The 21,343-nt window shown below is 33.8% G+C and overlaps 1 protein-coding gene across 1 annotated transcript; it reads right to left on the bottom strand.

The window, feature by feature from the left end:
* Nucleotides 1-268: 268 nt before the first annotated feature.
* LOC143557756 (fatty acid amide hydrolase-like) lies at nucleotides 269-13,456 on the bottom strand. The gene is made up of 21 exons (XM_077046754.1): nucleotides 13,153-13,456; nucleotides 12,969-13,078; nucleotides 4,615-4,678; nucleotides 4,338-4,522; nucleotides 3,836-3,965; nucleotides 3,594-3,671; nucleotides 3,211-3,358; nucleotides 3,007-3,119; nucleotides 2,593-2,668; nucleotides 2,437-2,508; nucleotides 2,271-2,321; nucleotides 2,114-2,186; nucleotides 1,926-2,003; nucleotides 1,729-1,835; nucleotides 1,543-1,635; nucleotides 1,390-1,458; nucleotides 947-1,011; nucleotides 798-859; nucleotides 586-681; nucleotides 442-508; nucleotides 269-391 (listed from the first exon to the last, which is right to left on the bottom strand). The coding sequence occupies exons 1-20, from the start codon at nucleotides 13,250-13,252 to the stop codon at nucleotides 446-448; spliced, it is 1,833 nt and encodes a 610-aa protein (XP_076902869.1). The 5' UTR covers nucleotides 13,253-13,456; the 3' UTR covers nucleotides 269-391; nucleotides 442-445.
* Between the last annotated feature and the right edge of the window lie 7,887 nt (nucleotides 13,457-21,343).

Below are 21,343 nucleotides of genomic sequence, written 5' to 3'. Positions count from 1 at the left end.
TTAGTCTGAAATATATATATACGATTTGAGACAATATGTCAAGATCTTACGACAAGAGAGATGTTGCCACACAAACAAGATGCTAGCTTTTTTCGCAAACCTCTAATGCATAATCACAAAATTAGCAATTCCTTTATGATGTCATATAGAATCATCCATAAGCAGAATCAGGTGTAAGGCTACAATACGATTTCACCAATATCAACTCAAACAGATTGCTTTTCAAGAACCAAATATGGACTTTAATTCTTTAAACACATTCATTTATTCCAAATAAGCTCAAAAAAGGACAGCATACTACATATACAATACAAACCAACAAACTATATGTTTATATTAGCCTATAACATACTTTTATTTGTCCGGTCCAAATAAACATAAAAAAAGGTTACTTTTTGTTGAATCACCATACAAAGTCATTGTATCCTCATAATTTCTAACTCCATTAGCACTCGCCTAGTAGATCATAGAAAACTTGTGGCTTCTTGTATTCGGCCTCGCACAATGCCTAAAACAAACCATTTGTGTAAGCTAGGAAAAAAATAGCACAAAGAGAGTATGACTAACTAGAGTTCGAGGGTCCACCTCCATCGCGTATGCTATCTGGATCAACTTAGCTTCAGACCATGGTTTCCCGATAAACTGAATACCAATGGGTAACCCGAGTTTGTCATACCCAATCTAACAAACATAGTTAACTGTTAATCCGCTTGGTTTAGATAATGTGAAGACTAGGGCCTACACATATGTTAGTTACACAACTACAAGAACCGGTTAAAAATAGAAATTGAGCATACCGGAACGGTCACAGCAGGCAATCCAAGAAAATTTCCAGCTATTGAATATCGCACGAGTGCAGCTGCGAGAAAAATAGATTAAAGATAAAAACCAAGTGGAGACTAAAATAAATAAATAAAAAAACAAGCATAAAGTGGCAACTACACACCTCCATTAACATAGTCCAATTCACCAGTCTTCTGAGCATCATCCTTTATTTCATAGGCTGTTACACTACCAAGAATAATAAAGGAAGCCATATTATCTCAAGTGGGTCAAATAAAAATAAGTTGCGCTTTTAACCCGTTTGTATTAATGATCTGGTGCGGGTGGTGTTGTTTTATCTCAAACGGATCAAATAAAAATAAGTTGCAGTTTCAACCCATTTTACTTATAAATGAGCTGATCATGTGCTGTTTATCTCAAGTGGGTCAAATAAAAACTAGTTGTAGTCTCAACCCATTTACTTACGAGTGAGCTAATCCAGGTGTTGTTTATCTCAAACGGGTCAATATAAAAAGAAGCAGCAGTTTCAACCCATTTACTTATGACCCATCAAATTCTCTCAAACAGGTTATATAAAATAAGTTAGCTAAAGGTACAAGATCATACCCGACCGTAGGTGAAACAATGACATCAGCCATGCTGAAAATCTTTTCATGGAACCTCATTTGACGGTTTCTACAGTACACACATAGATGAATATTTTAAAACCAAAATGGGATTTTGGGAGAATTTAATCCGGTGGAATCGGTAAACTAATACCTGATCCTCTGTGCATTCAAGTAATCCCTACTGTCAAAAGAACCATATATAGAAAGTGCAACTCTTACATCCCACCCGGATTCTGGCCTGCCTCTGATTCATTTCTATTTTATAAATTCATAATCATGGGATTTTGTAAACTTTATTAAAAATTTAAACTTAGTACAATGTTTAAGAATTACATACTTATTTTTCAAATGATGAGCAATTGAAGCTGTGCATTCGGAACCGATTGTAACATAATGCGCCAGACGCATTACTTCTATATCTGGTATGGTCACCTCCACAGTTTTTAATCATGTACCAAACAATATAAATGAATTATTACATCTCATTCTAGAAAACTCCTAAGTGAATTAAATTGGACCAAAGTTGAATACCTCCCATCCGTACAACTTTTGAAGACTAGCTAAAGCTTTTAAACAACAAGATCTAATGTCATCAGAGCAATCACTGAACCACTGATGGATCATGGATAGAAAGCCAAAAGGTTAAAGTAAGCGTCATGAAAATTTATATATCGAAACGTCAGATGTACAAAAGGTCAGCTTTTAAACATCCAAGTAAGAACCTCATCATATTTAGCCAGTTTGATACTAGACGACATATTAGAATGCTTTAATATTGGCAACTTTAGTCTAGGCTGCAAATGTAGATTACAAAGAATAAGATTATTAGTGCACGACGTCTAAAATGGGGAGAGGTTAATGTTTTATGTTATTAAGGAAGGTACCACAGTTGGTTGGTGTTGTTCAGATTGACCACTGATAGCTGCATAACTGAAAATAACAAGGAGGGGGGGGGACATTATGAAAACACATAGAAAGTCGTCAACCATGTACAAAATATTTGAAAAACGATAAAAAGAGGGATGTGTAAATCAAGAACACCAACACTATTAGAGAATCCTCAACGGTGCCTGCTAGTACTCCAACCATGCCAACTGTCCAGTTCAAGGGAAGAACACTAGAAAAAAGTACATAAAAAAAAAGTTTGGTATAACAGATTATGATCTTGTGTGTAATGTTTAGCTAAATTCTTTTTACTCACCCAGAGTGCGGTATGCGCCCATAGGATGGCTTTAAACCAACAACCCCACATAGGGCAGCAGGCATTCTCACAGATCCTAGACAATTAATGCAGGCAGTAAAGTAAAAATAAAAAATAAAAAGTTAGTTTAAACAGTAAAGGTCAAACGGTTGGGATGGCTAAAAGTTGCCAAAGTTTATTTTTAATTAACAAAAGCTCCAAAATCTTTTGTTCAAAACTTAGATTATTATTGAAATAAACATTTGTAATCATATTTGACACAATGCGCATTTATAAGTAAAATATATCGGCAAAAAAATTTTTGAGTCAACCCGACTGCCCTTTTCAACCGTTCCCGTAAGCCGTCCATTTTGACACCTCTGCTAAATAACATAGGGTTTAACTTGTCGTTACTACAGTATGAGTTTTATTTACCTCCCCCGTCAACACCAAGAGCAACTGGGCACAATCCTGCACATACAACAGCAGCTGATCCACTTGATGACCCACCAGATATCCGCTTAGGATTATATGGATTTCGTGATGCCCTGAATCAATAAAAAAGAATTAAGAATATTATTGTATATGATTTAAATATTCCGGGTGTTTAGGAATTGTTTCCAGAATAATTTTCTTTACCCATATTGAGGATTTATCCCACTGGTTCCTGCACCGAGCTCGTGCATATTTGTCTTCCCCACAAGTATCGCACCACATGATCTCAGGCGTTTAACGCAACAGGCATCTCCTTTGCAAGGTCTTACTTTATGCAACCAAGTTGAACCTCCTATAAAAGTGTCAGATATGCCACTTAAGAACGCATCCGCATACTAAGTTATGAGGTAATGATTTTAAGTTACTTATGATCGAATTTGAATTTAAATTTGTCCAAACTTGCTAAAAAGCTTTATATGTTTGAGAATTATTTGGTAATATTATAAGGTTGATCTCAAAGCTTGCACTTATATACTTGCTTTCATTCTGAATCAAACCTAAAGTGGTATACCAAAACATGAAATTACCAGTAGTTGGATACGGCGAGCAATCTATTTCATCTTTGACAGCAATGGGAACTCCATCCAGAACGGAAATCGGTCCGCCTGCACACCTCAATATTTAAATCAAAAAAATCCATTCAAAAGCTCACTATGTTTAAAGTTGATGATTCACACTCATGTTTCAACTAAGAAAGTATCATGAACCATAGACCTGATACATTGATTTGTAAGTTTGTTTCAGCAAAAACAATTTGTTTGACGGTTACCTCTCTGGTATCGTAGAGTCGACTCAGTTGCTTGCCTTAAAATATCGCGAGCGTCATAACTAATGAAAAATGACATATCCGTTCCTGGATCAGAAGATTGCACGACCGCTGATATTAATCGCTCTGCAACCTGAAGAAATATAATAAAATCAACTACTTAAGAAGCACACTGGTCTAAAATATTCAGCTGTGAAGAGAAGTGGCAAAATGAGAAAGTCGGGTAACGAGTTAAAGTCAAAACTGGTTATTAACTAATGCTGATAAAAAAAATGTTTGGGACTGAGCATACCATAAAACACTTTTTCATTATTCCACAGTTAGTAAATAACTAGAAGCTTTTCATTCATTTGAATACAATTCAGATGACTTCTAACTTAATCTATTGAACCTGTTATCTGTTATTGTTATAGCATTACACATATTGGCCCGTTTATAAGCAAACAGGTCAATGACCTCTAGCAGTAAACAATCAACTAGCAACAGAAAATATATGACAACATACCACAAGAGGAGTCATCTGTCCTGATGAATAAGCTCTAGAGTAATCCATTATTTTCCATCTGCGAAAACTGAAATGAGATTCTTGAAGTTTCGCGTCTGGTGACTGCAAACAATCAATGGCATGTTGAACTTGTTCTGCTGGTGACATATCAGGACATAGGCTTTTAACTTCCTCTTCTTCAGTGTCTGCAGTGCCCATATTTTAAATATAAATTGTAAAAGTGAGGCTTTTTAGGTTCCATAAATTTGTCATTTAAGAAAATAGTCATGAAACCAACCTTCTTTATAAGGATGCAAAGGAACATAAAGAGGTGCATCTTCCATCACTCCAAATGAAACTAGCTGCATAAAACATATAATCATTTAGAGATAATATTTACAAGGAATAATAAATTGATATTAATTCCTATTATATACTAATTCAAATATATTAAGTCTATTATAGGAAGTAATTAGTTAAGCTGCTCGTAAACTACTTGAGACCGGCACACTTAAAGCTCATGTCAAGTGGAACGTAAACGAGCTAGAGCCAAAATTAGAGTTCACGTGATAAACGAGCCCGAGCTTCATATACAGAAAAGATTAGTCGGGCGACGGAATTGATCAGTCAGATTGTAGATCTTGTTGTTTTGAGGACACGTGTCAAGATCTTATTGGGTTATAGTTCCATAACCCGTCGGATGGCATATTTTAAACGGTCGGTCTTACCGTTCTTGGAATAACCATTTTGGGTATTTATAGAATTGATGGCTAATCAAGGAATCTAGTTAGTTAAATGGTTCATTTTAGATATTTACCCTTAAATAAATGTGATCATTTTAATTAGATATAATAAAATATATTACATAATAAATATTATTATATACAATACTATGATACAAATAGCTAAATAATATATTATGCTATATAGACAAAATTATGATTATGCATATATATACAAATAATTGTATATATAATTCTCTATGTATATAAAAAATATTTATATATCTAATAGATGGTAAACGAGTGAAATCCAATCAAGATCCAACTTGAAAACTTAAGCCGAGCTCGAGTTTGAAAAACTGATTAACAAGCCAAGATCAAACTTAAGAGAACTCAATCTCAGCTCGACTCGACTTGTTTAGACCCTACAAGAACATAACAAGTAATGTCAATAACTGGTCATTCATGTTATTATATATGGACAATAATTGGTTATTCATGTCATTATTTTATATGTATTGTGACAATGTGTACACATTAGTATTTTAAGTTCCACGTACTTTGTTGTTTAGTTTCAGAAGAGTTAAATGAATTTGCTTCTATAAAAAGAATAATAAGCAATAACAATTGGATTCAAATGATACTTTTTCTTGCCTTTCGGAATCTGTATTAGTAGTGTGATAAATTCATGTATAACCTGTGTAGATGATGTTAGTACATCCTTGAAAATATGTCAAAAGAAGTAAATATGTAATAATCTATAAATGTAACTACATTTAGATTACATAATTAAAAAAAAACAATTAAAGTGGAACTAAGTTGGTGACTTTGAGTCTTTAACTACCATATTAGTAGAATGAAAAGGACTTTGATAGGAACTAAACAATTTGGTCATGCTCATGTACTATTGACACACATAAGCAAGTTAAAGAAAAATAATATAAACTGACCGAAAGTTAAAGAAAAAATATCAATTCTTATACCAAACCGATGACCGATTTGACGGTTTGTGATTATTTTTATATATAATTCCATTATATCTTTAGTTTATTATAACTAAATAAGTAAAAGTAATAGTTTTTAAAAATTTTATACTTCTTTTTATATATATATATATATATATATATATATATATATAAAAGAGACTCATTTAACCTCCCAACCCTAATCTAGGTAGTAGACCAGCTACCAGCCCTAATCTAAGTAGTTGGTCCCATTTAGTAAATAAGCTTCCATTTAGAGCTGATAGCCATCTCCACTTTGGTGGGATGGTAAAGGCTTAGGCCTTTGGGTGAGAGGTCCAGGGTTCGATCCCTGGCAATGGCGGTTTATTGTAAACAGTAGGAGGCAAGCTTAAACATTCAAAAAAAAAAAAAATTAGAGCTGATAAAAAGTTATTAAATTAAGATAGAATGTCAAAATAAAATACTTAAATACATCTCATGCAACTTTTACTTTGAAACTTTGTGCATCACACTCTTAATTCTAGTCCCATTCAATATTTCTAGACAGCATGGCGTAATATCTTAATTCATTTGCATTTATTATATTCTAGGCCATATATATGTTAGGCATTCTGAAATAAAATAATTAATGGCTTGGCAAATTGCAAATAAACAGTGTATGCCCAATTTTAGCTAGTAAAAAGTTATTTTGGGGTACATTTATATAAGTAATTACTTTTAAATATAAATTGTTGTAAAAATCAAATTATTCATTTTCGGGTAATTAAATTTTGATAATCACAACTTCCATCAGACCAGGATTAATCCAACTTAGGGAATTTTGCAAATCAACAATCATATACTAATTGAAAAGTAACTCGGTTAGCTTTTTGATGCATAGAAAGACGCAATTATTAACCACCTCGACCTAATCAGAGTAAATAGCATTGTCGAATCATGCCATCCGTCGCCTTGAAAGAATTCACACAAGAAGAGGATAGCTAGACTTTCAAAGAACTTTTATTCCATCAACAGAAGTTATTCCAGCAACAGCTCTTACTGTAGAAGCTTTCTCGCTTACAAGGTTTCGAGTTCCTATTTCTGAAGAGAAGATTGGATATGGTTTCCACTGATTTGATTAGTCTTACACTGTCATCTTCTCTAATCTAGTCAAATCAAACCTTTGGTCATAGAATGTCTAAGTGCCTCCAACCCAACATGTGAAAAATGTTTACAGGATTACTAATGAAAAATATGTTTAAAATTGAGACTGTCTGTAAACAGTTATTAAATTAGGATTAATCCCTCAATTAATAAGTCTATGCTAGGATTATTAAAACCTTATATCCCTTCAGTTTTCTTAATCTTAAAGAAAGTAAAAACAAAAACGATGTTATATATACATGTAATAACTATTTTTATCACGCCTCACGGTTATTTATTTATTTATTTTTTTTAAGAATGAAATAAATTCGTTTTAGTATTGGTTTATCCATACAAGATTAAAATTTTATAAATAAATTAGTTTAATCTTTTGCGTACATAACTTGCATATTTACATGTAATTTTATCACTGTCGTGTTTTCGGGCGAGTCTTTACAGGCATTGACGTTAGGGGAGGATTCTCCAGATCAGAAGAGATCGTATCCCGATATGATAAATTTAGTCGGTAACACATTTAAAGGACTCATTAACCGTTCAAAAAATAATGATTAAAGATTTTAACAATTTAGATTTGGCTCATTTAATTTAATTATCATAAGGGAGGGAGTGCCCACAAGATGCTAGTCACGTCAACAAATTGGTACACATGTACACGGCTGATATTTCCCCAAAGTTCAATTCATACAAGATGGTGCACGAATGATCTATCTATGAAAAATTATTACATATAATTCACACTCCACCACTAATCGTCCAATCTATATATATGTTTATTATTAATTTATTCAGTTTATCAATATCCACCGACAGTTCATGAGAAAGAACGGATATATCGGTAGCGTAATAAGCTGACTATTTTGTGTTGTTTTGACATAGTGTTACATTTTACTTTGTTAGGTGTATTGGTTTTAAATAATTTCAATTATTGTCTTTTGGTCGTTGTCGGTCTCAACTAATGAAATGATTGGTGATAGTCCCATCTTTTAACATGTTTGCGTCAAATGATCCACGACTGACGGACGCGTAACTCTGTTAGTCTCTGGTTTCCGGAGAAACGTTTTTGGCCGAAAAACTTCTTTTTCTTTTTTCGCATGAAAACATAACATTTTCGTCCCAAACTTCTTTGAAGCCTTAGATCGGACGTTAGGAACATTTTTTTTAGTAAAAACCCCAATTATTGAGGTCGTCGGACCCTAGGTGGTGGTCGCTAGAGAAGCGTTTTTGGCCGGGAAACTCCTTTTTTAGGTGGAAACTGCTGATGGTGGGAAGCGGTGGTGGTGTTCGGGCTACTCAGGTAGTGGTGGTCAAAGGTGGTGTTCAAGTGGCGGTGGAGGTGTTCATGTGGTGGTTGTCAGTCGGCGACGGCATTGGTGTTCAGGTAGTGGTGGTAGTATTCAAGTTGAGTTTTCCAGAAAAAAAGGAATTTTCTAGCAAAAAAACGTTTTCTCAGCGGCTGAAGACTAATAGGGTTACACTTCTATTAGTCGTGGATCGTTGGAAGCAAGCATGTTAAAAAGTGGGAGTGTCACTAACCATTTTGTCAATTGAACCGGCATCGACCAAAAAGTGATAGCTGTGATTATTTAAACCAATATACCTTCATTCAAAAATTATATTTAAATATCTATATATTCTTTTGGGTGTGTAATAGAACTAGTTTGACAATTTATGCAGTTAATAATTTCATCTATTTGTAATGACTTATCTTGTTTGAATGTAGTAAATTAGTAATTGAACCAACTTGCAACAACATATCATTCACGTAATTAACACGTTTCAATTATTTATATCTAATAAATATCAATTTAGCTTTACCCTATATTTTACATGAATATATAAAAACAAATATTAGGAGTACATCAAACAATAATTGCTCATCAAATTCTAGTTACATTACATATTACTAGAGCAATAAATGAATAAGTACATTATAAAGTGTATATATACATTCAACTAAAAAGGTGTTTAAAATTGATTAAATTCGATCATTTCTATTTTAATGGGGTGGTAAGGTGGTTGGTGTGTGGAATAGAAGTCTTGGGTTCAAACTCAATATATTACAAAAAATATAGTCGTTCTGAAAAAAGAAGTAATAAATTAGACACGAGATATTAATTAATGTCCACATTAAGAAGAAGATTAATGAAAAGAAGTTACAACTCAAGTAAAGTTAAGAATTTCGTAACCTAACTTTGCTCACTAATTAATCGAGCAAACTCTACATAATTGCAATAGCTACCTTTAGATATTAACTATTTAAAGGTTCCATGTTATATATAATCAACATTAATTTAACGGCACACCGGTCCGGCCCTTGGCCCAAGTAAACCATGCTAAAATATTATTCGTTTTGTCTGGTGGATTGTCAATCCAGAAACTCACGATTTTGTATTCATCCTATAAATTGCTTGCTTAGGCAAAACACGTCTTAGTAAAGAAGGTTCCCATCCTTTATAAGAAAGGTTTCGTTTTCCTTCTTCTCAATTGACGTAATACTTACGTTATAAAATAATATAAAATTAATGAACGCAGTGACGGATTTAGAATTTTTTTTTATCTGGTTCGCTATTTTAAGATGCTCTAAATATATAAGAACGCGTATAAAAAAATTGGGTCGGGTTGACGATTCGGATTGGTTTAACGGTTCGGGTCAAGTAAGATTAATCATATAATAAAAAACGATATAATAACTAAAAAACATCATCATTAGAAACTAAAAAAACACGGGACTTAAAAACGATAATCTTTCGAAATAAAAAAAAAACTAACCTTATAGTTGTTCTTTACGAGTTTTCATCTTTTGAAAGCGTTGCATTACATCTTCGATCGAAACTTGTAGTAAAAACTCTCTTTCAATGTAGCAAATGCAAGAATCATTCATGTACCCGTCACCCATCCTATTACGTAGTTCCGTCTTCACGTGCTTCATTGAAGAAAAACTTCTTTCAACACTAGCCGTTGCAACCGGTAGAACTAGTGACAATTTTATTAAACGATAAACCAACGGATAATCAATGTGTTTTCTTGTTTCCACCATCATTTTTGCAAGATCACTTACCCCTTTAAGATTGTCAAACCTCGAATCTTCTTTCACATTAGCAATGTAGTGGCCAAGTTCAAACATGAGTTTGTCTCTTTCATCAAAACTAAAATCATACGGATACATCTCGGCCAACTTTAGCAAGTTTAGCTTATGAAAGGCGCGAAAATCACGACACGGGCTCAAAGAACTCATAAACGTAAGCAAATCCGTGGTTACCTCATTAAAACGATTTCCAAGCTCTTGAATTTGCATATCGAGAACCGTATTGAAATTATTAACCACATAATGGTGACGATTAGTGATGTTTGTTTTTCTTCTTCGGTTTTTTGGGTCAACATACTCATCTTCCATGTTAACAACTTCAATCTCATATTTGTCACAAAAAGATGTAACATCTTTTAAAAGAGAGTCAAAACCTTAAAGTCGATAGTTTTCAAGAGCTTTTTTGGTTGATCTAACCAGCTCAACTGCATTCATGATGTCTTGATCCTTTCTCTGAAGAGCTTGAGACAATGTGTTTGTAACTCCCAAGATGTACTTCATCAAATGTAGATAAAATACAAAATTAAAAGATTTCATGTATACATGAAGGCCATGTGCTTGACTTTTCTGAGCACGTATCTCTCCCCAATTTTCTATGTACTCGAGCACATCAATAACGGTAGGATATAAAGCAAGCAAACGCAAAAGAGTTTTTTCATGAGAACTCCAACGTGTATCTCCAGCTCTCGCAAGTGACAATTCTTGACTTTTTCCACGCCCTGTTTCAATTTCCGGATTCAAATGTAATCTCTCTCTTTGACTTTCTCTAATCAAATCTACTCGTTTGCAAGAAGCACCAACAACATTCGTTAAATCCGACACTTCATCAAAAAACTTATAGATGTCATGATGCTTTGTCGCAAGAGCTACAACAACAAGTTGAAGTTGATGAGCAAAACAATGAATAAAATATGCCGAAGAATTTTCTTTCAAAATCAAAGCTTTCAATCCATTAAACTCACCGGACATGTTGCTTGCACCGTCATATCCTTGGCCTCTAACCTTCCGCAAACTCAAGTTGTAACGAGCAAATAAATCATCAATTGCAGATTTAAGAGACGACGCGGTTGTTTCCTTGACATGGACAAGGCCAATGAATCGTTCTTTTACAATTCCAAATTGATCAACGTATCTTAAAACTATGGCCATTTGTTCCTTTTTAGAAATATCTCTCGATTCGTCAACCAATATTGCAAAAACATCATCACCAAGTTCATTGAATATCTTTTTTAATACTTCTTGTGCAAAACAATTGCAAATCTCTTTTTGGATGGATGGAGCGATCATTTGGCATCTCCCCGGAGCGTTACTTAATATAACCTTAGCAATATCTTCATTTATTTCTCCCAACAATTTCAAAAACTCTATAAAATGTCCTCTATAGAGTGAACTTTCAGATTCATCATCACCACGAAAAGGTAATCCACCATTCAACAAACCTTTTGCAAGTCTAACTGAGGTACTCAAACGGAGTCTATAGTCCCTTTTTTGTTTATTAGTTTGTTTGTCAAAGACAACATGTATGGATTGTTCTTGTTTAAGTAAGTCCTCACCTTTTTTACGTGCTTTGTTGTGAAGGCTTCTAATACCACCAACATGTGAGGATATTCTATCAGAATGGCTCCAATTACCAAATCCATCGGTCACAAACGCATCTTTTTGACCAGTTTCTGGAAACAAATAACAAAACAAGCAATATGCTTTATCCGTTTTAACACTATACTCCAACCAATTTTCATGTGTCTTAAACCACTCGGGACGAAATTTTCTTAAGCAACCACTAAAATCTCGTTGCGGAAAATTATGCCCAATAGGTTGACATGGCCCTCTTAGCAAATATGTTCTTCTAATTTCATCTTTTTGATTAGGATGATATGATGAAATCGGCTTTCGATCTGAAGGATCCCATGGAAGATCATCCAATTCGACTCTTGCCAGATTATTACTACTAGATGGTGAAGGGTCTCGTGGCCTTCTCGATAAAAAACGGTCCATAATCTATCAAATTTAAGTTCTGTAAAAGCAAAAATAAAATTCAAAGCCCTAAAAAACTAACATCTTTTTTGAACACTCAATCATCAAAAGTCTCATTCTAGTAGGAATTTGACAATTACCCACATCAATTTTTCTCAGGGTTAACTAACGAACTACAAAAGGGGCGGGAACGCACCTGAACGCGGAGGGTATCGGCGACGGCGAGTTTCTGGTAAGTAGAAATCGAAGAGTTCTCGTGCACAATGTGTCAATGTTGACCGTCTGATCTAGCACCGGCAGCGCAGCGGGTCTTATGTAAGGTTTTGCAGTGCATTTAAGGTGCTCGACAAAAGTTCCCAATGGTGGATCTCTTGTTTATATTTTGTTTTGAGTTTTAATAGCACCTTCTTCTTTCTTTCTCTACGCAGAAGCGGTAGAGGTGGAGCAGGGAGGGAAATTGGGGGTGTTTAGGGTTTTTAAGAAAGGTGTATAAAAGTAATAGAGCACAAAAGAAAAAGGCAAAAAAAAATAAGGTTGTGTGAGACTCGAACCCGGGTCTGCACTCAAACACAATGCACGCCTTGCCACTAAGCCAGTATATGTTTTATGTATATATTTGAAACAAATTATATATATGGTTCAGCCCAGAAAACACATGGTTCGCTAAAAAAGTCGCTATTAAATGCTCCACTACGGTTCGAAAAACACCTGGTTCGCTTGACCCGGTACTCATGTGTATAAATCCGTCCCTGAATGAACGTACCTTCTGAATTCGATTATTCTTCTTCAGAAAATACACCAAAACGTTGCCGATCAGCTTCATCTCCAGTGACCACACGAACACCTTTGCGATCAATCCAGCCATTCGAGGCGCTGTATATATGATACATAAATTAATCATATGCATAGATTGAAAATAGATTTGACGGTGAAATGATGAAAGAGACCTTTGACGTCAGCATGGAGGTAGATTTGATCGGAGTGAGGGCCGAGATCAACGTCGTCGACAGGCTTGTAGACGACGCCGTTGTCCGTAATGATCCCCATTAATTCCGTGAAGGAGGACAGTCGTGGTGGGAGGAGAGCAAGAGGAAAAGTATGAGACTTAATAACGTGAACCTTCAACTAAGTAGTTGTTGTATTTATAGTAGCGGTGTGGGTGTATGCGTAAGAACTAAAAAGTCCACCTATTTTACACACACTAAAATATATAATGTTTGTAATTGTATTGTATATGTGTTGAATACTAGTATGATATTTGATTTGGTATGTAAAGTAACCTTTTAATTAATAACACAATAAACAATGAAAGAAAATGTAAATAATCGTAATCTCAATATATATTTTAATATTCTTTGAAACCACCCTTAATATCCGAATAAGCCTTCCTGAAACGGAATGTCAACCATTAATACTGATTTTGACGCTTCAAGTTTGACTCACCCAGAAACACTATAAAGGAGGAAACTTGTCGCTATAGAAAAACCTCATCGAGTCGGGTTTTAAATCTGAGACCATAAGATTTCAAACCTTAGCCACCACCCTATGACATTAGATCGGAAGAACAATATGTTTGTAATAGACTAATAGTAAAAGAGAAAATAAAATATGAAATGTGTTAAATTATTTGCATATTTTTAGTTAGCATTTAGGTATGTTTTGATCTTTAGATTCACGCTAATTATTACTACTAACTAGTAACTTTAAGACCACGATCTAGTTTTTTTTTATACACACTACTAGTAGCGTTTAGAAAAGGCTATAAACTTTTAATATTTTAATTACTTAAATAATCTTTTAAATTAAGTACATTTAATATTATTTTTTTTATTTATGTCTATTTTGGTCATTTTATATATTTTGTTAAAAGCTCCATCTACTCTGCTAAACATATAAATATATTTATAAAACTACAGCTACCAGTTATCAGCTACAGCCACCAGCTTTCAGCTACAGCTACCAGCTAATTTTGCCAAACATACTCTAATTGTTATTCTGTAACTAGTAACTTAAAGACCACGGAAACAAACACAGTTGGCGATCGTTTGTGATAAAAAAAAAGGTAACATTGTTGCGGTTAGTTTTTGGCAATAAGGGTTTCGTTTGTACATCCTCAAGGATGCTCGCTTGTATAGATTTGTGAGTTCGTTCATTCCGATTACTTGCATTATGATCATATAAAACTTTTTCATATTAAATTATATATAATTGTCTGAAAATTGGGATTAATAGTTAAAATTTGAGAAACAAAATTTTATTTGTATGGTTATGCTCTAAACATAATTAGCTTTTAATCTTTTTTTTTAGAACGACGGATTTCTTTTACTTTGGCTACCGTACTTTTCAAATTTGGAGAGCTGCGATGCCCCACTCTAGCCAGACTATGTTGTCTTAACCGGGTCTACGCTGGTTTTTAAAGTTTGGTTTGGTCGTTCCCCCGGGAAACCATACCACCGGCTGCCACTTGACAGTCGTTGTGTCACCACAAGAACATAATTCTCTGGCATAACACACGGTGGGACGAAAATCCGGGGTGGGCTCAGAATTGAAACTGACAAACTTATATAAGGCATAGCTCAAATTCTTCATTGTCAGTATACCCCCAAAATGATACAAGTGTGAATCGAACTTAAGTCTCTACTTAAAAACCCAAGTCTTTCTACACTAGGCCACAAGTGAAGGATTAGCTCTAATCTTTGTTAATGTTGTCCATTTTGTTTTTACTTGGAGACATATTGTATGTTGTCTAATGTCTTAAGAGTGATTGTGATTACTTTATGTTAATAATAATAAACTAATCATATCTTGATCACACTTTCATCGCTTCATGATGAAATTTTTATCCAACTGTTTGCGTGGTAGTATGTGACGCAATAACCATCTTTACGTTGTATAATAACTTTCATTAAAAAGAATTTCAATTCATACCAGGGATCTTAAGAACCAATCTCTAAAAACCCGATGCTTGATAATCGTTGGGTATATGTAGTTCGGTTAGGTTGTTCTTTACGAACATTATGAATTAGACTGGTAGCAAGACTTTAAAAGACAACCACCAAATACATTGTGTTTGTTGGGTCTACCAAAATAGATTAGTTGTAACTAGAACATCTTTTTTTGGAATCTTAAGTCTATTACAACTTAAAAGTAATAAATATAAATATGGTTCATTAATATAATACATGTACATAAATGCATATAGCAAAAAAGAAAAAATATACAAATACCAAAAGATTAAATGTTCCATTCAGTTTACATGACCGTTTCAAATTTCAATTAGACATCAGTTGGCCGGACTATTGAATGATCGAAACTGGAACATTTAACTGTCCAACTTGCCAGACTTGCGGCTTTGATCTGAATGATCAGGTCGACTTTAATTAACACTAGGATGCAGCCCGTGTAATACACGGGTGGTTAAAAAAATACAACAAAAAAATTAAATTTAATAATATATGTAATAGCATACCTTTTGGATTCATAAGATATAAATAATGATAAATAATATTTTATAATTCATAAATATCTAAAAACTTCATTTAATACAACATTTAAAGCTACATTTGTAACCTTGTTAGTAATTCTATAAATGGTAATAATGGTGGTTACTCTAATTGAATGGCATGTGAAATAAGGTTTTGCTTTAATAGTATAGACAGATGTTACGAACGCTTGTAATATATATTCATAATGCATACTAGACAAGTTCTAAAAACCTAGAATCATAACCTGTAACCAACTATCAAAGAGGTGTACTTCATGTTGTAAAGCAAGTGTTGAACTGATTAATTTAACTTCGACATCACATGTGTTCCTTTAAAAACTACTTTTTTCTAGACAACCAGAATATTTAATTTCATTATTGTTTTACATCAGATTCATAAATATTAACCTTAACTATCATGTAAGCACATGTTCCACTCCATCAAAGTTCTTATTTTTGAAACTTGTTTCAACTTGTTTTCTATAATAATCTATTGAAGATTACATGCTCAACATGAAAATAATTTTGTAAGCATATGTGCCCCTCGACATAAAACTTATTTTTTTAATCTTGCTTCCACTATTTCCGTACCATAATATCTTAAATGTTACGGGGTCAAGTTACTCTACAAAGGAAATAAAAATGAAAAGAATGAGAATGGTTTATAGCTGCAAAAAAACCCATAAAAAATTAAAATAATAATAATAAAAAAAATTATAACTCAAAATTTAATAAAAAACGAAAAAAGTAAACACACAAAAAATGTTTTCACCGTCTTCCTCGTCAAAAAAAAACAATGTGAGGTAAAAAGATCATTGTGTGTTGTGTTTATTTTTATCATTGGTTTTGTCTTTTTTCCTTGACACTGTGTCTTCTTTTCTTAGTATTGTGTTATATTACTTAACACTATGTTATATTTTGCAATCTATTGTGTCTTTTTTAGTTATAATTGTGTCTTTTGTTCATTTTCGTTATTGTGTCTTTGATCTCGGTATTGTGTCTTTCCGTCGCTTTTTTTATGAAACGAGAATGGCAGATGAAACATTTGAGTTTTAAATTTTTTTTTATTTTTATCTTGAGTTATGATTTTTTTTTTATTGTTTTTTTTTTTGAATTTTTTGTTGAGGGGTTTTTTATATAGCCACAATCTTTATCATACTTCTCAGTTTTGTGTTCCTTTGTATTTTAACCATTCCAGAATGTTACTATAGAGGTAGGGTCAGGAAAAGACCCAATAAACAGGTGTTTTTTAGCCCAAATCCTTCTCATAGAGTTAACCATTCTCGGATAGGACCCGCGTTTCTTCATTTGAAGATCGTAAAATTAAAATAGTGTTACTCACTTTTTGAAAGGTATGCACCTTGTTTTAATTTTACGATCTACCGAACGTATGGGTTGTTACCCTTAGTCCTTAAAATTTTCACTAAAAATAAAATAATGTTTCGAATATTTGTATTCTTTATTTTTATTATTAGTTATTTAATAAATTTAAACATAAAGATATGAAGACCACGAATAAATAGATATGAAGGCCGGCCGGTGGAATAGATATGAAAGGCGCCGGAATAAATATGTTGGTCGACAGAGTGGATATGAATGCCTGACGGAATAGATCCGTTGGCTAACCGTTTTAATTCAGACCGACCGTTTAAAAGATTTTTAATCCGTTGGACCGACTATTTAATAAACGGTTGACGCCATAACTAAACGATCGGTTTTTAAAAAAAACGGCTGGGCCCGACCGTTTAAATGCATACGTGTCTAGATGTTGTTGGTTAAAATACGGAAGGGTGTCAGATGGATCCGTGGGGCGTCGGTTCTAATTTGATGGATCCTCCATTTTAGAATGTGGTCATTTTAAGTATTTTTAGTTTGAAGGGAATATTCAAGAAATCAGACTAACAGCAATCTTCAATTCTGATCTCATATTAGGAGAGGAAGTGAACTGGAAAGGTAAATCAGTTCTAGAATTTGCTTGGTAAAATGAGTCATTGTAGTCATTTTTCCTTTTTAATATTGTTTATGGGTTTTTTTTTATTTTAATTATTTATTTTATTTTTTCTTAATAATTTCAAGTAAACACCATAATATATATGTAATTTACATTGATGACTTTTTCTTAACAGAATACGGAGTAGAGCTAACCTCTTAAATAAAGGGTCAGGCGTTTTGTTTATTTTATTTATGTTTTGTGCAAAAGATATCAAAACAACTCGTCATTTTTTTACCTTTTGTGGAATAGCTTATGCGGTTTGAAAATCGATTCTCGCTTGGCTTCATTTGTCGGGCCAAACACAATGGAACCAAAAAACATATATACCTATATGAATCAAAATCATTTAACAAAGAAGAAGAAACTACTTGCAAAAGGAGTTCTCTTTGCTATTTGGTGGGTCATTTGGAATGCGAAAACAAAGCGATTTTCAAAGCCAGCAATTTAAATACTTGGATAGTATTCGATTCTATACATTTTTCGTTTCTTTGAATTGTAACAAAAAAAAAAACCGACCATAATTTGGACCGAATGATTTCAAACTTAACCATCTACTTTTCATGTACTTATCTTATTTGATTGTTTGGTTAGCTTTGTCTAACCAACAACATTTTTAGTTAATAAATCTTTGTTAATAATGATAACAATAACATAGGTACGTGCGTACTTAAGGAATTAGTGCTTTTGTACAAATGTTTCAAAATCTTTAAATAAATAATATAACTTCAAACTGCCAAGTTTAATCGATCAACTGAATTTACTCATAGAGACACACCTAATTAACATATTTTTTTTGACAAGTATAAGGAAATAAAAATATCTTAATTCATTTTATTTTATTACAATTTACAAAGCCGGCCGTGTGTTACTAGGTATATATGAGAGTGATAACTTCTCATTCAAGCTGTTTTAGCTTTCAATATTTTCATAACAAAAAGAATGGAATATTTGGAATGGGCAATCGTCAAAACTTTGGCTGAATTTGAATGGGTCTAGTTTCGTTTTCTTATAGTTTGTTTTTCCTCTTTTCAAGTTGGGTTTGACGATTGCAAGAGTAACAAGATATGCTTTTGTTATCTTGTGATTAAGGTTATACTTTAGTTAGTTGTTCGTTGGGTGAGAGGTGCCTAGGAAACCTGTTTTTTAGACCATAATTTATTAGTTATTATATGTAGTGTCCTCAATGGCTTATAATAAAATAGTACAAATTGGGTTAAAATACAATAAAAATTTGAGGATGATATATTATCATAGGTAATGCATTATCATCGTTTTTGTAAAAGTAAATGTCCATTTTCATTAATGCGATTTGGTTTATTTTCTTTCAAAATTCTTTTTTCTTGCTTGACTATTTCTATGGTTTCTTAAATTTGTCATTTTCATTCCTTTTATTAACCTCATCCAATTTTCTCCATTAAATTTGAGGTATTTAGGTCTTTTTATTTAATGTGCAAAATTCTAACGAACATTTACACGTTTTTTTTAATATGAATAGCTATCTTTCATTCTACATATCATTTCTATAAATCAAACACTCCTTTTCATTTTCTTCAAAAGCTGGTTGTATGGTTTGTTTAAAATATAATCTATAAAATTTGTTGAATGTATCCATTGTTTTAGAAAAAAAAATTTCAATGGTTAGATTACATTGAAAAAGAAGGCAAGCGGGCAACAAGCTGCGCCGCTACCCCCTTTTTGAATTGCAAAACCCAATTTTTTAAAAGCTGCATTTGCTAATCTTGGAGTCATAACATTACTATGCATGACCTGCTGAACACGGGTAGGTAACTCCACAGCTTCAGGCGCGAGGAAACCAAAAATATCAAAAGCAAAAGGAATAAATACATGTTGGTTGTCAAGACATGCCTTCTCATGTTTTGTCACCTTGCCTGAAGCAGCTTTTAATGGAGCTTGACCGACTGTGAAACCACTACTCCCTAAGCCCACCAAAGGGGAGACCCCTGTTAAATCCACACACACATATTTTCCTCATATCCATCCAAACACCAAAATGTCAGCCGGTCGAAGAAATGATATTCCCTCTAACGGGTCAGTTAGAAAATTCACAGGTGCTTCTTTCTTAACAGAAATTCCGGTCCGCCTGAGTATATCAAAGATCACATCCCTAACCAGATTGTGTAGATACTTGAACCTCGGGAGCTCTTTACAATGCACCGCATGCTCCCTATATGAGTCTAAACACACCTTACGACAAATAGGACATATCTCATCAACCGGGAATAGAGGAATCATGAGACGATATTTAAGGATAGTACGATACTCCACTGGAGACATATGCTGGTCTAACCCATTTATAGGGATAGCAAGAAGAAAATTTTGAGCATGTGGTGCTCGTAGACACTCAAAATGGCTTTTTGTCTGCTTGTCGTGTCAAAGTGTGGCTCCATGTCGTGAACAATTTTACTAAAAAGAGCGCTCGTCAATGCATGCTGGGCTTTAGAGGGGGCGGTCTCTTTGTTAGTGAGCTGCTAAAATCGACGCTTGGAATCATATCACGAAGACAAGACAAAGCACAAGAATAATCATAATCCATCCCACATATACTAAGATCATTATTTTAAATAACAGACCGATTAATAAACGGATGAGATGCAACATAATTTAATAACTAAATAAATAAATATAAAAAGTATATTATACTAGAATTAAATAGTTAGAAAAATAATATTAGATGTTAAAGAAATATGCATAAGCTTTTATTATCATTGTTCAGTTGGTTGAGTAATAAGAGAGTTATTATAATTGAAGGGCTTTTTTTCTTCTAAGTTGGTAATTGTCATAGTTTAAACGATGCATTGGCCACTATTAATAAAAAGTTACATTTAACTTCGGTCTTTAGAAAGTGACATTAAAACTACTTTATCCATGTTCAAGTGCAAAGAAAACCGACTGAAGAAACACATATTAATCCTAATATTAAAGCCTAAGTCTCAATTGGGTAGCCACCTGTAAAACAGAGCACCGTGAATCTTTTTATGAGAAGGAGGGATGGTGAATCTTCACTAACCACCCTCCGGTGTGCGAATCAGTATTCTAATTGCATAACGTTTAAACGTTGGTCCAAATGCGGTCATTATAGCCGGAGAGGCAGAGAGATGATTAGCTGAGTTGTCACTATACTATCCAGAGCAACCTTTTGTTCTCATTTGGGGGTGGGGGGATATGAAGTCTCTGACTGGCTTTGAGCATATGACAGTTGGCTGGTGTGTGTAGCCGTTGGCGGAGGTACAGTGCTAGCATCTCACTATTGGTCAATCGTGCAATCGTGATTCCTTGCTAACATGGCTTTCACCATTGGGGAATCTTGGACTCTGATTAGCTTTCCGGCCTACCATTGTGTACCGTTTGTCTCCTTCGCGCGTGGCTGGCCTTTCACCCGGGGTGGCGCCTGCAGGCTCTTTATATAACTTATAAGGCTGTAGGGTCAGGCCCGCGGATGCGATCCAAGACCATTTAGGGGTTTACTTGAGCTCGCATGAGGGGTCTGGGAGCGTATCTCTTCACCGACCTATTTTCCAACATTAATAAAAGAGTTACATTTAATTTTGTATTAATAAAGTGATATTAAAACTTTTTTAGCCAGGTTCAAGTGCAAAGAAAGCCGATAAGTTGTCTAACTTTTAGCATTTATAAAGTGATT

This window comes from Bidens hawaiensis, unplaced genomic scaffold (genome assembly GCF_021521415.1).
Source record: "Bidens hawaiensis isolate Kalapana, Puna unplaced genomic scaffold, B.hawaiensis_p1.1 tig00019115_1, whole genome shotgun sequence".
Lineage (NCBI taxonomy): Eukaryota > Viridiplantae > Streptophyta > Magnoliopsida > Asterales > Asteraceae > Bidens > Bidens hawaiensis.
Note: the sequence above shows the minus strand (reverse complement) of the source record. Positions and strands in the feature narration are given on the sequence as shown.

Coding starts and splice junctions, on each gene's coding strand:
- LOC143557756 (XM_077046754.1), bottom strand. CDS start 13,252: ATGGGGATCATTACGGACAACGGCGTCGTCTACAAGCCTGTCGACGAC. Junction 2,322..2,436: donor GTTGAGGATTCTCTAATAGT/GTTGGTGTTCTT, acceptor TGTTATTTTCAG/TTATGCAGCTATCAGTGGTC. Junction 509..585: donor AGATAGCATACGCGATGGAG/GTGGACCCTCGA, acceptor GGTTTGTTTTAG/GCATTGTGCGAGGCCGAATA.